Here is a 15,506-nt window from a genome sequence, read left to right on the forward strand (position 1 = left end):
ACTTCCTTATTCTCCAGAGATCCACACCATTCAAGTTCTTAAAGCAATTTTAGAGAACTGTTACTTTTAAGAATGAATCCACCTTGTCTTATCTAACCATGATAAATCAACCATTTATTTGACAAACACTTGCCGAGCTGGGCACTCAGGCGTCGTGTCCTGGAGACCGTGAGTGCACCCTGAACACCTGAGGCACTACAATGTAGTTAAGAGCAGGGCCCCTGACGCCACAGTTTGTTTCCTGGCTCGCCATTTACTAGCTGAGAAGTAAAGTGAATTATTTATCCTCTGCCTCAATTTCCTTAACTGTAAAATGGAGATAAGAACAGTTTCTACCTTAGAGGTAGGAAGTATCTGACACAATAAATGTGGAATGTGTTGGCAAGCATCATTATTGATAAACACAAGATCTAAGACCATTTCAGAGAGTGGTAAGGAAGAGAAAAACACGAGGAATGAGAATTTCAGATGGCGATACATGCTGTGAAATACAACAGGACTGCAGTACAGGGGGAGAGAGGAAGAGCTGCCTGGTCAGGGAAAACTGCTCTGAGGCAACATCCGAGATGAGAGCTGAAGTGAGAGAGCAAGCCACGGGAACACATTGGGGGCAGTGTCAAGCAAACCCAATAGCAAGAGCAAAGGTCCTGAAGTGGAAAAACCTTCGTGTTGAAGAACAGAAACAGGGCTGGTATGGTTAGAGTGGAAAGAAAATGAGCCAAAGACAAGACATGGTTGGAGAGGTAGGTATGAGGCAGATCAGGGAGGTCTTTTAGGCCCCAGTAAGGAGTTTGGGTTTCCTCCTAATTTTAATAGGCAGTCACTGGAAGATTTCAAGCAGAAGATCTGACTTGTGAATTTAAAGAGCATTGGCTGAGACATGGAGACTGACCAGAAAGTCCCAAGTTAAGAGGTCACAGAAACTGTAACTCGTAATTCTAGTCACAGCACTGTTTTCACTGAGTGCTAATTACATGCAATGCATGTTCAAAGTGAACCATCTTAATCCTCAGAATAACCCTGTGAAATGGGTACCTTTACTATTTAACAGATGAGGAAACAAGCAGAGAGGGGTTAAATTAGCTCTAGTAGCCTAGCCAGTAAGTGGTAAAGAATCCCAGGATTGGACCCTCAAATCACTACACCATGATGCCTATTGAAAACCATGGGGCTGTGTGGGGTCACCTAGAAGATTTAGATGAAGCAGCAGCTAAGACTGAGTCCTGAGGTTACTCCAAAATTTGAGTCACGCAAAGGATGGGGAGCCAGCAATGGAGACTGAAACACAGTGAGGCAAAAGGAAAAACAGGAGAGTATAGTGAGAAGAAAACGTTATCTAAGGAGGGAGAGATCAAATGGCGAATGCTGCTGAAAGTCAAAAAATGAAGTGACCTCAACGGGCTGTTTGAGTGGAGTGATGGGGAGACAGCCCAGCAGGAATGGGCTGATGAGATAATGGGAGGTGAGGAAATGAAGGCAGTAATTAAGGACTGTTGGGAGATACTGTGATTTTATGGGGAACAGAGAAAAGAGGTGATACCTGGAGGGAGATGTGGGCTCAAGGGGGATTTTTCTTATTTTTTGAAACAAGTATGATTCTAAGTCTTGCTTGTTAGTCAATGGGAATGGTCACTGAAATCAGGATGTGTAGTAATGTGAACTTGGTATATAAACTCACCTAGGAGGAAAAGTACTATGTACTGTCTCCCTTAATAAGCATTCTAGTATACATACAATTCCTAAGAAAAATACTGGAGAAAATTAGCTCATGAGAAACATTACTTACTTATATTCATTTTCAACCATGTTTTCAGGGTCTGCCTGTTCAATGGCTTCTTCAAAGAATTCCTCTAAAGTTGGCATGTATTCCCTGGGCAGTAAAAAATAACTAATGAGGCTCATGCATGGTCTTAATAATAAATACTCATAAAATTGTAGCAGTAAAAGATTCTGTTACCCACACTTGAGTTACAGTTAGATTACTTAGGAACTCAGATTTTTAAGTAGGTAAATGGCTCAAAACTAAACTTCTCAAAGGGGGCAATAAAGAGGGGGAAGTATGGTACTACACCATATTATATATTATACTTTATGTAATGTAACATGCACTGTACTATTACACTGTAATGTGTGATGATTGTTACTGGTCAGAGGGCAGCCAGAGGTTTCATAGCATAGAATTTCATCAGCAAGCAGGAAATTTTCACATCATGTCCAGATCCATAGATTTTTTTTTCTTTAAACCAGAATTAAACCAAAACTAATAACCAGACCATACTGAATTTCAAGAGTTTTAACTTTGAGCTTATTTTAGATTGTTCCATGGTAGCACAGCAGGTTTTTAGTTGCATCTGTCTTGAATTTGTTTTTAGAAATAAAATTTTGATACAGTCAAGCAAATAATTAAGATCCAAGGATCTGAAGACATCTTTGACTAAAATGAGAAAAATGGGCTCTCTAAAGAAAAATCAAGCATCAAATCTTATGACTTTCATTACAATAACATGCTCTAATCAGTAAACATTACAGGCCTGCCTGTAAGTTTCTTGAGTTTAGCACCACTCTTTTCTTCTATCTATCACACTAGACAAAACAGGGCTCACACTAAAATCCCAACCAGACTATCATTCACAAATGTGTGGAACCGTTTGCTAGTTTTAAAATGACTATATATTGCAAGCAATCAGGACTAATGTAATGAACATCCCAGGCGTTTCCAAAGACTACAAATACAACTGAGAGTGCCCCTGCACCTCTCCTTAATCCCGTTCTCCCCTCTCCCCAGAGGTAGCCTCTGTTCAGAATTTGGCATTTATCATTCCTGTTTGTTTTTTTTTAATTAAATACATTATTGTTTTGAACTTTTTCAAACTCTATCCTGCTTGTACTCTTCTACAACCCGAATTTTTCCAAAGTAGGCCTCTGATGATACAGTAGTCCTCATCCTTATTCTAGTGTGCTAACATAAGAGTAGTCCATTCCAAGAACATGCTACACGTTATCCATTCTCTTGATAAAAGGTGGTTTTCCCAATTTTTGCTATGACAATGCTAAACAAACTCTTGTACCTGTCTCCTTGTGCAGATGAACTAGTGTTTCTTTAGACACTACTGCCTTCAAACTTCCACTGCAACCCACAGTAGGAAATTCACTTTATATTGCAACGCAATACACTTACATATATGCAAGTATGTGTATGACATAAGTAAAGCTAATGTTTCACAAAAGTATATTTCACTAAAAAAAAAAAAAAGAATGCTGGCTGCAATTACTAAATTCACTTCACAAACCACCATTCTCAACTGAGTTTTAAAAGAACTACTTTAGAATCAGTATACCCAGGAACGGAAATGCTAGGACTTATAATGTGCACATCTCTACCCAGTTACTGCCAAATTGCCTTCCAAAGTGGCAGGACCAATTCTAGGCTCTAACTAGCAGCACTGGCAAATTATTTTTATCCCCAATTCTTACAAAATCTTGGTATTTCTAAATTACTAAATTTCTTGGCTGTGAAACTGCCTGCTGTGGGTTTTTCTTTTTTGAGGAAGATTAGCCCTGAGCTAAGTACTGCCAATCCTCTTTTTGCTGAGGAAGACTGGCACTGAGCGCACATCCGTGCCCATCTTCCTCTACTTTATACGTGGGACACCTACCACAGCATGGCGTGCCACTCGGTGCCATGTCCGCACTCAGGATCCAAACTGGTGAACCCCGGGCCACCGAGAAGCAGAACGTGCACACTGAACTGCTGCGCCATTGGGCCGGCCCCTGTGGTTTTTTGGTTTTTTTTTTTGCTTTTTTTTTTTAAAGATTTTATTTATTTCCTTTTTCTCCCCAAAGCCCCCCGGTACATAGTTGTATATTCTTCGTTGTGGGTCGTTCTAGTTGTGGCATGTGGGACGCTGCCTCAGCGTGGTTTGATGAGCAGTGCCATGTCCGCGCCCAGGATTCGAACCAACGAAACACTGGGCCGCCTGCAGCGGAGTGCGCAAACTTAACCACTCGGCCACGGGGCCAGCCCCTGGCCCCTGTGGTTTTTATCTGGACTTCTGGTTACAACAAAGTTGAGCATCTTTTCATAGGTTTATTAAGGTTTTCACTTCTGAAATTATCTATTCGTTTGTCCAGTTTTCTACTGGGTTGACTTTTCCTCATAGATTTGGCAGAAATCTAATTTTATTTATCTATCTTGCTAGCAATTTATTGTCCTACTCTTTAAAAAAATCTTTTGGGTTTTGTTGATGCTATTATTTGTTTGCTATTTTATTGACTTCTAATTTTATTTTACTTGCTATGATTTTACTCTGTTATTCTCCCAGTGCTGGACTCTTAATTTTCAGATTTTTTAAAATCTATAAACACATAAGGTCATAAGTTTCCTTCTGTGTTCTACTGAAGTTAGATCCCAACAGTTTAAATATACAGTACTTTTATTATCATTTAGTTCTATGTTTTCTAATTTACGTTATGATTTTTTTCTTTGATTCAGGAGTTATTCAGAAGTGCTTTAAAGCTTTTAAAGTATTTTATTGTTTTTCATGTATAATTTAAATGAATTTGTGTTTTCTGTATAACTAAGCCTGTTAACTGTCTTGTTAAATCCTAAATATACTAAGTTTTTCCTACCTGATTTCTTAAATACTGAGAAATTATTTGGTATCAAAATTCTAGTAAACACTTAGTATAAGTGTCAAAATTCTTCTGCTCGTGAGTGGATTGGTCAATTTCTGATTGTAATGCTGCCAGTTGAGACTACATTCTTAGGAAATAGAGTTTAGAACATCTATATATTTCTGATGCATTTTTCCCTTTGTTTATGCATTGACTGTCTTTATTTTTCTAATTTTTTAATTTTGTTGAGGAAGATTGGCCCTGAGCTAACATCTCTGCCTGTCTTCTTCTATCTTTTTCTGTGTGGTACGCCTGCCACAGCATAGCTTGATAAGCAGTGTGTAGGTCTGCACCTGGGATCCGAATTGGTGAACCCTGGGCCATCAAAGTGGAGCACGCAAACTTAACTGCTGTGCCACCAGGCCGGCCCTGACTGTCTTTATTTTTAATAATGCCTTCTAGAAGCCTTTAACACTCTTCTGTCTGATATCAATATAACTACGCCTCTTACATCTTATTTTATTCTTTTAGTTTCAACTGTTCCCCATCTTTATTTTTTAAGGTGCTTCTTGTAAATAACATATAGATGAACTTTTAAAATATAACACCATCTTCTGTCTTTGAACCAGAAAGTCTATTTACATTTATTGTTATTATATATTTGAATTTATTTTCACTATATTGTTTTATGCTATTACTTGTTTTTTATGTGCCGCCTTCTGTATTTTATTTGACTGCTTGAATCTTCTGTATTTCCCTTTTTCCTCAATTCGTTTATTCTCTTTCACACACTTAGTTAGCAAGCATGCTTTACTTCAAGTCTAGTTATTCAGGATCTCCATCTTCATCTGGAACATTCTTTAATTCTGATCACTCCTTCTTGTATTACATGTCACTTTTATTAAGTATGTTAGTTCCATCTTTTTAAATAACTCCCAATTAGTACTTATTACTGTTTCATACAGCGAGTTCTTGATCAGATTTATTCATGTTTACCAGCGTCTTTGCATAGCAGTCCTTCTTGCAGCTTACTCATGATTTCTGGGTTCAGTTTCTCTCTGAAGCTTTTTTGGTAAGGACCGATGATGGTAGATTTTCAGTTTTAGTTTGAAAGTAACTTTATTTCTCAATCACTCTTGACTGACCCACTGTTTAATTTATTATAGAATTCTGGGTTGAGGCTTTCAACACTTTGAAGCTGTCATTCCACTGTCTTCTGGTTTTTTTTGTTCTTGAGGTCTGCTTCTCAGTCTGCTCTTCTGCAGGTGGTCTGGTTTTTCTCTCTGGTGACTTTATTACAATGTGTAGAGATATGGATTTATTCTGTTTATCCTACTTAAGACTTGTACTTCTTGAGCTTAAGAATTTATGCCTATTCTCAGTTCTAAACAATTCTCAGTCCTTATCTCCTGGATTACTGCCTCTTTCCCATTCTCTGTTATTTCCTTCTTTATTAGATATTTCTTCAACCTCCTCATTCTGCGGTTCTTGACTCTTACTTTCATATTTTCTAACTCTTGATCCTTCTGTAGTGCTTTCTGGGTAGATTTCTTAATCATTTATTATTATTTCACCTGTGCCTTGTCTGCTATTTAACCTGCCTACTAAATTTTGTAATTTCAATGACTATATTTTCTTATTGCTAGAAATATATTTTTCAGATTCACTTGGTCCTTTCTGAGTGTCATGTTCCTTTCTCTTATTTTCAGTTCCTTCTTGTATGTCTTTAATTATCTTAAATGTACTTATTTTAAGCCTTTTATCAGATGGTTTTATTATCCGAAGAGGCTGTCTAACTTCTGTTGCTTGTTCTATCTGTTGATTCTTACTCATGGTAGATTATTTTCTTGAATGTTTTAAGTTTGGATGGTGAATTTATCTTTGGACTTTTATTTGTAGAATCCTTGTGTGGCTTAGGTTGAACGTATGACCTGCAGAAGGCTTTCTAACACCAGCCTGTGACTTCTTTAGCTCACCCCCTTAGCTTGGGGGTTCCTTTATACTGCTGCTACCATAAATTTAAACTGCAAGACTGCATTACAGCAGACTTGTGGTTATACTTTCTCAGGGAATATTTTTCCTTTTCACTCACACTGCAGGTAGAAATGGACAAGCTTCCTTGTTTCCTGTGCCAGCGAGCAAGTCCCTCCATTTCCCACTCTGCCCTTCTTTTACAGATAGTGTAGTATGTCAAGGGCCTCACCTTTATTCAGGGGAAACTCAGTTACAAATTCGTGCAGGTCTAAGGCCTTATGTTTTGTCCTTTTGTGGCTGTTAAAACTCACTTCCCTGGTTCCCAAAAGTGAGAATCATTCATACTTCAAGTTTTAGTTCCCTCTTTTTTGGTGAATCCTTATTTTCTACAATTATTTATCACCACTTCTAGGTGTTTTATGGTAGGAAGTCATATTCTGCTGTGCCAAAGGCAACCACAATAAACTTAAATTTCTTTTGAGCTCTGCTTATAGCTGACAAAAGGCTCCATTCCACTCTACTTAACATTTGAGAAAAGCAACACGTCATGTGAAACATTTTAAACTTGCCTTGTCTCTGATTTACAGGCTTCCATATTATCAGGGCAGAGATTCCAAAGCCTTGTTAATTCCTCACTACAAAATAGACAGACACATAAATAAATACATTTTTTTATGGACATCATCCTCAAATGCCTTAAAACTGTAAAAATACTTAAAATAAATAGTGGATTTTTGGGTGGTGACAGAATGAGTTTTCATTTTCTTCTACATTTATTTTTGGTATTTAGCAAATTTTTTATATCAGCATATATTTAGTGATAATCAATAATCATTAATTTTTTTTTTGGTGAGGAAGATTAACCCTGAGCTAACATCTGTGCCAGTCTTCCTCTATTTTGTATGTGGGTCATTGCCACGGCATATCTTGATGAGTGGTCTAGGTCCACGCTTGGGATCCAAACCTGTGAACCTGGGCCACCAAAGCGGAGCATACTGGACTTAACCACTATACCATCATCATTACTTTTTCCTAAAAATATTCAAACCCAGTCTAGAGCAATGAATAGTTAGCTGGCACGCAAGAGAAATTCAAGGATTATAGTACCTTGCAACAACTAGAAGTGAGCTGGATCAATCTAACAGCAATTGTTTTTGTCTGTAACATGGAAAAATGGCACAGCCTAGAGCCATGGATTTTGGAAGCAGGAGACAAAACGGAAGTTTGTCTAGTTGCATGAACCCATATAATGGGCTCTATAGATAGATAGGGTGTGGTCTGCTTTAGTACCAGTATGTACCAAACACACAAAAAAGCTGGAAAAACACAAAAACTGGAGAGTGCTTATTGTAACGTCTTCAAAATATAAAAATAACTAATAGCATCCCACATATGGAGATGGTTTAACTTACTTTCCCATCAGAATCTTTTTGTTGGGTCCTTTCCCTAGGAAGTCCTCTGGTGCCGTTCTCTTCCGTACTACTCTTGTCGGCTTGGTATCTGATGTTCTGTGGTGAAAACAATAGAATTACAACTGGACAGCAGAGATGGAAGAGTGTTTAATTGTAAGAGAAAATTTAGTTATTTTCTTCCTAAGAAAAGATGAAAGCTTCATATTACTATAGAACACTCATGAGAGAGAAGAGACAAATGCCACACCAGGGGCAAATTACGGAGTGAGTATATAGCATTTCTTTCAATAATTAATAATAGATCAGTTTGCTCTGGGAACTTAATAACAAGAAATTTGAAGTAAAAAATTCAAACAGAAGTAAATCAAAGTGGTTTTATTCTTATAGAGTTCAACTTACTTTTTTTAATGAAATACATATACACATATCTGTACATAATGTAAAAATAATCATGTCCAACTATATTTTGAAATGCCTTTTTCATATTTCTTGAGATGGGTATATATTTACCTTTCTTTCACAAAACTTGGGCAACCTTCATTTTTCCATGAGTTCCAGTTTTCTTCAGTGTTTAATATATGCTGGGAAAAACAAAGAAATTACATTTGCACAATGGAAGCCTTTGAAATTCTATTTGGTGCTAAGAAGACTATGTAAATATAGAACACATACCTCTACCATCTTTGAAAATCTTTCTCCATCAGGAGGGTTTTCAGATAGTAGCTGTGATTAGAAAGAATATACTAAGCTTTCAACAACGTTCTGCATCATAGGAGTGGTTTGTAGGCAGAGAACCAAGAAGTGTTTGTGGTCTTGTACCTGAGCTTAACTTTATCCTTATTTTCCTATTTGGGGCTGAAACAAAGAAAATTCTAAATTTCCATTTTGTTCAATCATAGGTTTGTTGCAGGTTGAACTTACTTGATAAACTGATTTTGTAGTATCTTCAATCCAGAGTGATTGCTCATCAGTTAAAACATAGTTTGAACTGGGGAACAAAGCAATAAAAGCATGCTTGAGTTACAGCACTATATATTCAATTCTAAGGTTTATGTACTGTCTTGAAAAAACACAAGGTATGTAACAGTAAGTCAGCCATAGTGTAAACAGTGTCAAAAATTACCAAGAATAATTGCAAATGAGAGGATAATAAGATAAAGTTTTTGCACTTCATCCTCAAGATAAGATGGTTAGAATTGAAGACATGAAGGTGTATAAAGGAGAAAAACATTCCATTAATCATTCTGATTAACTATGAACACAGCAATAAACGTTTCTTTTTTTTTTTTTTTTTGAGGAAGATCAGTCCTGAGCTAACTACTGCCAATCTTCCTCTTTTTGCTGAGGAAGCCCAGCCCTGAGCTAACGTCCATGCCCATCTTCCTCTACTTTATACATGGGATGCCTACCACAGCATGGCTTTTGCCAAGTGGTGCCATGTCTGCACCTGGGATTCGAACCGGCAAACCCCACGCTGCCGAGAAGCGGAACGTGTGAACTTAACCGCTGTGCCATCGGGCCGGCCCCCCAGAGCAATAATGTTTCTTAAAATAAGAAGTTTAATGTGAGATGTGAGCCTGAGACAATATTAATATTCCTCTACATGATGCACATTCAGATAAGGCATGCTATATTTCTTTAAAACACATTCAAAATACAAAGAATAAAAAACCCAAAACCTTAGAGAAGGCTGAAGAGAGACCCAAACTGTTAATAGCTGCCATTAATTCAGCTCTCACTATGGACTAGGTGCTTTGTACCCATCCAATCACTTTTTTTTTAAAGACTGGGACCTTTTTTTTAAAGATTGGGCAACATCTGTTCCCAATCTTCTTTTTTTTTCTTCTTCTTCTTCTCCCCAAAGCCCCCCAGTACATAGTTGTGTATTCTAGCTGTGAGTGCCTCTGGTTGTGCTATGTGGGATGCCACCTCAGCATGGCCTGATGAGCAGTGCCATGTCTGCGTCCAGGATCCAAACCTGCGAAACCCCGGGCCGCCGAAGCGGAGCGCATGAACTCAATCACTCAGCCATGGGACCGGCCCCCCTCCAATAAATATTTATGGACTATCATGCGCTAGGATCTGGGCACTTTACATGCATTATTTGTTTACTTCTGAGAACAAGGACGTGTGCATATTCAACAGACTCCAGAGGCTCCATGATTTGACCAAGGCCATAAAGCTTGAATTCAAACCTAGGGCTGGCCCCAAAGTCCTTGATCTTTCTACTAAAACTTCCACAATAATTGGAGGATAAGAAATAACATTTTTGAGTGCTTGCTACATGTTATCTTAAAATTACAAGTCTGAAAGGGCTGAATTACAGCTAGTGAGTGATAAAAGAGGGATTCAAAACCAGCAGGTAGTAAAGCCACATTCTTTATACAACTAATACAACATAATACATGAATACTGCATAAACTGTCTTGCATACTTAAAATACCATCAAGTAACAGTGAACTCTACTTCAATTATGGACAGGACAGGAGGAATGGTCTCTGCTAAAGGTGGAGCTATTCAGATAGAAAGGAGCACCAAAGAAACTGGAACTCCTCCGTACTTCAAAGATTTACTTTAGTTTTTTCAGTTCTAATGTCCTAGACAGCTCCACACCTTGGGAGAGAAGTGTTATTGGCTTAGTTTGCAAATCAGGTTTGGAGAAGGTCTGAGCAAGATGAGAAGAGAATGAGGGAATCCCGGAGCAGAGACCTGCCACTGACAGCAGAGATATCCAACATCTTTTCTCTAAAACAAGTATCTTAACGTCTGGTATCTCTAACAAAAGCTCCTGATTATCTAGTATTGCTGCAAAAGAAATGTTTCAGAGATGTGGCTCTTACACATAAAATGAGCCCAATATATAAGAAAAATATGTCAATAAGCAAGTCCTTCTTTTTGCTGCTGTTTATACATCATTTACTACCCATATGAACTTACCTTTTGAATTTGACCTGCCCCTTGAGATACTGGAATAAAATGAGATACTGCAACAGGATGTGTCGACGAAAGTTACTGTCGCTCAGTTGTAAATCCATCAACTACTCAAAAAACAAGCACACACATACACACACGCAAAACAACACATTAAATTCAAGTTCTGCCTAAAGGTACAGGTTATGCTATTATAGAAATGGAAGATTTCTATTAAAAAAAATTTGCTGAGAGCTCACTGCATGTGAGGCATTACTGCACAAGCCCCAGGATCGCGTAGCAAAAGCTTCATTTAATTCACACATGATTCTTAACCTCTAATTCCTTCTCATTTATTTACCATGAACACCAACTCTGTTGCAGGGACTTTGCAGGGCTACAAAAATGAGCAATGTTCCTTGTTGTTATGTTGTTTATCTGTGTGGACCCCTCCTTTTGCCATTATTTCTTTACGTGAGGGAAAGTGGGCAGCCTTTTACTTTTTCATACTTCTGCCTTACTTTATTCAGACTTCAGGCCCACAGATAAAACACTGCTATCCACTGACATAAATATTTCATAGCATAAATTTTTTTTTTATATTTCAGAGAAAATTGTATCATAGTTGTATTATCACAGAATCTGGATTAGAAAGGAAGTGAAGGTCATTTATGAGGAAGTTAATTAACAGCCCTACCACCTAGCTGTTCTTCCTGTAAGAACGACCTCCAGTGATGAAGGCAGTCATGCTGATTATGTCCCTAAAGCACTGAAGGAAAGCTGAAGTCTACTTCCACAAATTTTTGCTGGTTCTGCCCTCCAGACCTAGAGAACAATAGGAAGCTGCCTTCTTCTAAATGAATAACCAGTAAGACACCTGAAAGCCCTAGGAACTTGTTTCCAGTTCACGGTCTCAAGTTCCTTTGGTTATGCTTCCATTTACTAACGCAGCCTAACATTCAACGAGCCATTTTATTCACTAGCCACTTCTTCCACACAGCTGGCTCCTGTTTAAGCAAATGCCATGGCTTTTTTTTTAACATATGAGTGGCCTTCCATTTGGGTTTCCCTCACCTTCAGGGGCTGAATACTTGATTCTGTTATTTATCATATCCCATCCCAAACTGGCAAACTGAATGGCATGCTCCCAGTCTTCCTTTCCTTCACCTCCTGGGTGACTTTACTATCCCCACCTGGACTCTCAGTTCTTGACCTCAACTCCACTGACAGTCACAGACCCTCTACTTTGGAGCCCACTACCGCAACCACAAGCTGGACCTGGTTATCACTCACAGCTGTCCCAACTCTGAAATCTTTAATTCACAATCCTCTCACTACAATCTCCTATTTTTCTGGGTCTCTCACTCAGTTGTCCCAATGTACCTAATATGTGGACCTTATTGAGACCTTCAGTCTCTTGAATCCTCTATTTCCTGCCTATCTGTTAGTCCCATTGTGTTTTTACTATAATCCTATTTTAGTCTAAATAAGGGGTTGGCAAACTTTTTCTTAGAGGGCCAGTCAATAAATTTTTTAGGCTATGTAAGCCAAGAGGCATATTATGGATATTATGTAGGTACTTATGTAAACATTTAAAATGTAAAAAACCAAAAAACAGACAGTGGGCCAGATCTGTAAGTGGCTGAACCCTGGTCTAGACTTCTTGGTTTATCTCTTCAACCATTTTCTTGCCAACTTCCTCAACACCCTTGTCCCATGCTTCTGTCATATCTACTGAGCAAAATGGCAACCTTGGACCAATCCAACTGTTAGTCACCTTCTCTATACCAACACTAAGGCTTCCAATCTAGGCTGCGGGTGGAGCTGCTTGAAAGGAAATACAAATCACACGCTATGCAGATGGTACCACCGCTAAGTTCCTGTCTCCAATGTAAAACTCTTTCCTGTCTCTAATCAGGAATCTTTCTTTATTCTCCAAGGCTATTCTCTCTCCTCTTCTCCACAGCAACTTTTTCAAACCTTTTCCACTTACCAAAACACTACTTACTACCCCTCTTGCTGTCGGTAGATAGCTACCTCCACCTTCAACGAGGAGAAAAGTTCACTAAATTGGAAGTTTCAGCTGCATCCACATCCTTGTTTTCTTCATTTCTTCTGTCACAACACCTTCATTGCTAAAAGTAATCCTTCCATGTGGACATGCCAACTCCCTAAGTTGAGTTCCATCAGTTAACTGCCCTGGTGCCTGTATCTTCAGCCCTTCCTTCTTTCCAAGCTCCTTTCCATTAGTATTAAACAACTCTCAAAGAGACCTTACAGCCTCACTTTATCCTCCCCGAAGAGCAAAGCTGCTTGAAACAACTGGCTACAGTCACTGTTTCCAACTTACTCCTCATCTTGCTACAATCTGTGGCTTTCTGGTTCATCAACCCACTCAAAGTGTTTTTGCCAAGATCACCAATGACTTTGTTGTTGAATCCAATGAACACTCGTTTCACAGTCCTCATCCTCCTTGATCTGCTTGGCTTCCAGGAGGTCACACTTTTCTAGTTTTTCTCCATTTTCACTGGCTACTCTTCAATCTTCTTCTCTCCTCCTCCCTTCCTTCTACCTTGTTGGTTTTCTTCAGGATTCAGTTCCACACTAAGAATTCTTCTCTTTCCAGTCTACTTTCTCCTCCTTTAATTACCACATATACGCCAATAACTCCAAAATCTATACTCTCAACCTAGATCTTGTTCCTAATTTCCAGATTTATATATTCAAGAACCTACTACATACTTCTACCTGAATGTTTAACTGACACTTGATGGGACTGCAAGTCCACAATAAAACACACCAGGTTTCCCCACAAAGCCTGGTCTTCTCCAGTGTTGGCAAATTCAGTAAGAGGCTCCACCACCCACCTGTTTGCCTAAGCAACTCCAGGAAGCCTTCCTGGAAAAAACAGTAAGTATAAACCACAGGAGCAAACCTAAAGTTGGAGAGTATGCGGGAACAAAGAAACAGCAGGTACAAAGACTCTGAGCCAAGTAAGAGACTGGCCTGTTTGAAGCCCCTACATAGTTCAGTCTGGATTGGAGACAGGACTTCCTGGCCTGAAGAGATGAACTAAAGTGGCTAGGTGCTGTTTAGGAACTCTTCAACTACCTTGAGCTTTAAGCCCCCTTTACCACATTTACTTTTTATGTTGGAAGATAATTTTTTTTGATACAAACAATGGATTGAAAACAGGAGTCAACAAGACATTGAATCAGAGGTGGGAAGGGCCTACTGTGAGCATTCAAGCTAACTGCTTCAACATTATACTTAAGAAAACTAGGCCCCGAGGAGTTAAAATGACTCTGCAAGGTTACACAGCTAGTTAGTGACAGAGCTGAGACTAAAACTGGCATACTCAGTTGTATTTTCTTCCTTAATATATATTTTCTAGTTCTTCTTTTCTTCGGTTATTTTTAAACTACACGATTAACAATCATGCAATGGGTCAAATATTTCTTTGTTTCTTGAACAAAGGGTCTTTTACTGTCCTTAGCTTATACTGCACATCCTAGCTCAGGCCTCAGCCTTCCTGATTATTATTCTAAACCTAAAAAATCTCATGCCATTCTTCTTAGTTATCCTTATGTGCCTTTCTGTCAATAAATTGTACATGTAAACAATATTCCTGGTAAAATTAAACTGAAGTTTGAAATCTTCCATTTCTATCACTTTAACACAAAGTACTTTAAAAATCTGTGCTAGAAAACAAAATATTTAGAGCATTCTCAGCAATTAAAATCTTACTAATTCGTCATTATTAACACATCACCTGAGATCAAATTATCCAATTTTCAAATTATGAAATATTTTAAATGTTCAAAAAGGTATAGTTAAGTAATACACATTCATGTCCTACTATCCAGTTACATATTAAATCATAACATTTTACTTGTTCCACATTTGCCAAATAGAATCCTATCGAAACTGCTGAAGCCCCCACTATAATCTCCCTTCTCCTCTGCCCCTCCCTCCCTCGGCTATGTAAGCACTACATGTATTTGTTGTTTAGGATTGTAATGCATATTTTATACTATCACTACACATGTAGGTGTCTATAAATAATATATCGAGGTGTTCTGCGTTTTCAAACTCTATACATATTATTCTGCAATAAGCTATTTTCACACAACATTATGTTTGAAATTTGCACAACTTAATACACGTAGCTCTAGTTCAGGGGCTGGCAAGTTTCTGTGAAGGGCCAGACAGTAACTCATCTTAGGCTCTGTGGATCGTACAGTTTCCGTCACAACTGCTTCTCTGTGCTGTTGCAGTGCAAAAGCAGCTGTAAACAATACGTAAAGGAATGAACGTGGCTATGCGCCAATAAAACTCACTCACAAAAAGAGGCAGTAAGCCAGATTTGCCTATCCCTGCTCTAGCTCATCCAGGTCAGTGCTTTATAGTACTCTACCGTATAAATTTACCACCCAGTCTCCTGCTTATGAACACTCAGGTTGTTTCCAAACTTTCATTTACAAACACATAATCTATGTCTTCTTATACATTTCCTTGTGCATGTGTGTGATTCTCTAGGGGCCACATCTAGGAACAAAAGTTTTAACTTTGCTAGTTATTATAAAATTGCTTTAC

At 38.4% G+C, this 15,506-nt stretch overlaps 1 protein-coding gene across 2 annotated transcripts in view; it reads right to left on the reverse strand.

The window, feature by feature from the left end:
* Positions 1–15,506, reverse strand: part of THOC1 (THO complex subunit 1) — a 55,203-nt gene that overhangs the window by 2,928 nt on the left and 36,769 nt on the right. For both annotated transcript variants that reach the window (XM_001491890.7, XM_023647530.2), the window contains 7 exons: positions 10,938–11,038; positions 8,922–8,988; positions 8,673–8,723; positions 8,511–8,581; positions 8,001–8,096; positions 7,158–7,223; positions 1,787–1,870 (listed from right to left, as the gene is read on the reverse strand). In XM_001491890.7, the coding sequence (XP_001491940.2) occupies positions 1,787–1,870; positions 7,158–7,223; positions 8,001–8,096; positions 8,511–8,581; positions 8,673–8,723; positions 8,922–8,988; positions 10,938–11,038 (536 nt within the window). The remainder of the gene's footprint in view (positions 1–1,786; positions 1,871–7,157; positions 7,224–8,000; positions 8,097–8,510; positions 8,582–8,672; positions 8,724–8,921; positions 8,989–10,937; positions 11,039–15,506) is intronic.

Source organism: Equus caballus, chromosome 8 (assembly GCF_041296265.1).
Source record: "Equus caballus isolate H_3958 breed thoroughbred chromosome 8, TB-T2T, whole genome shotgun sequence".
NCBI lineage: Eukaryota > Metazoa > Chordata > Mammalia > Perissodactyla > Equidae > Equus > Equus caballus.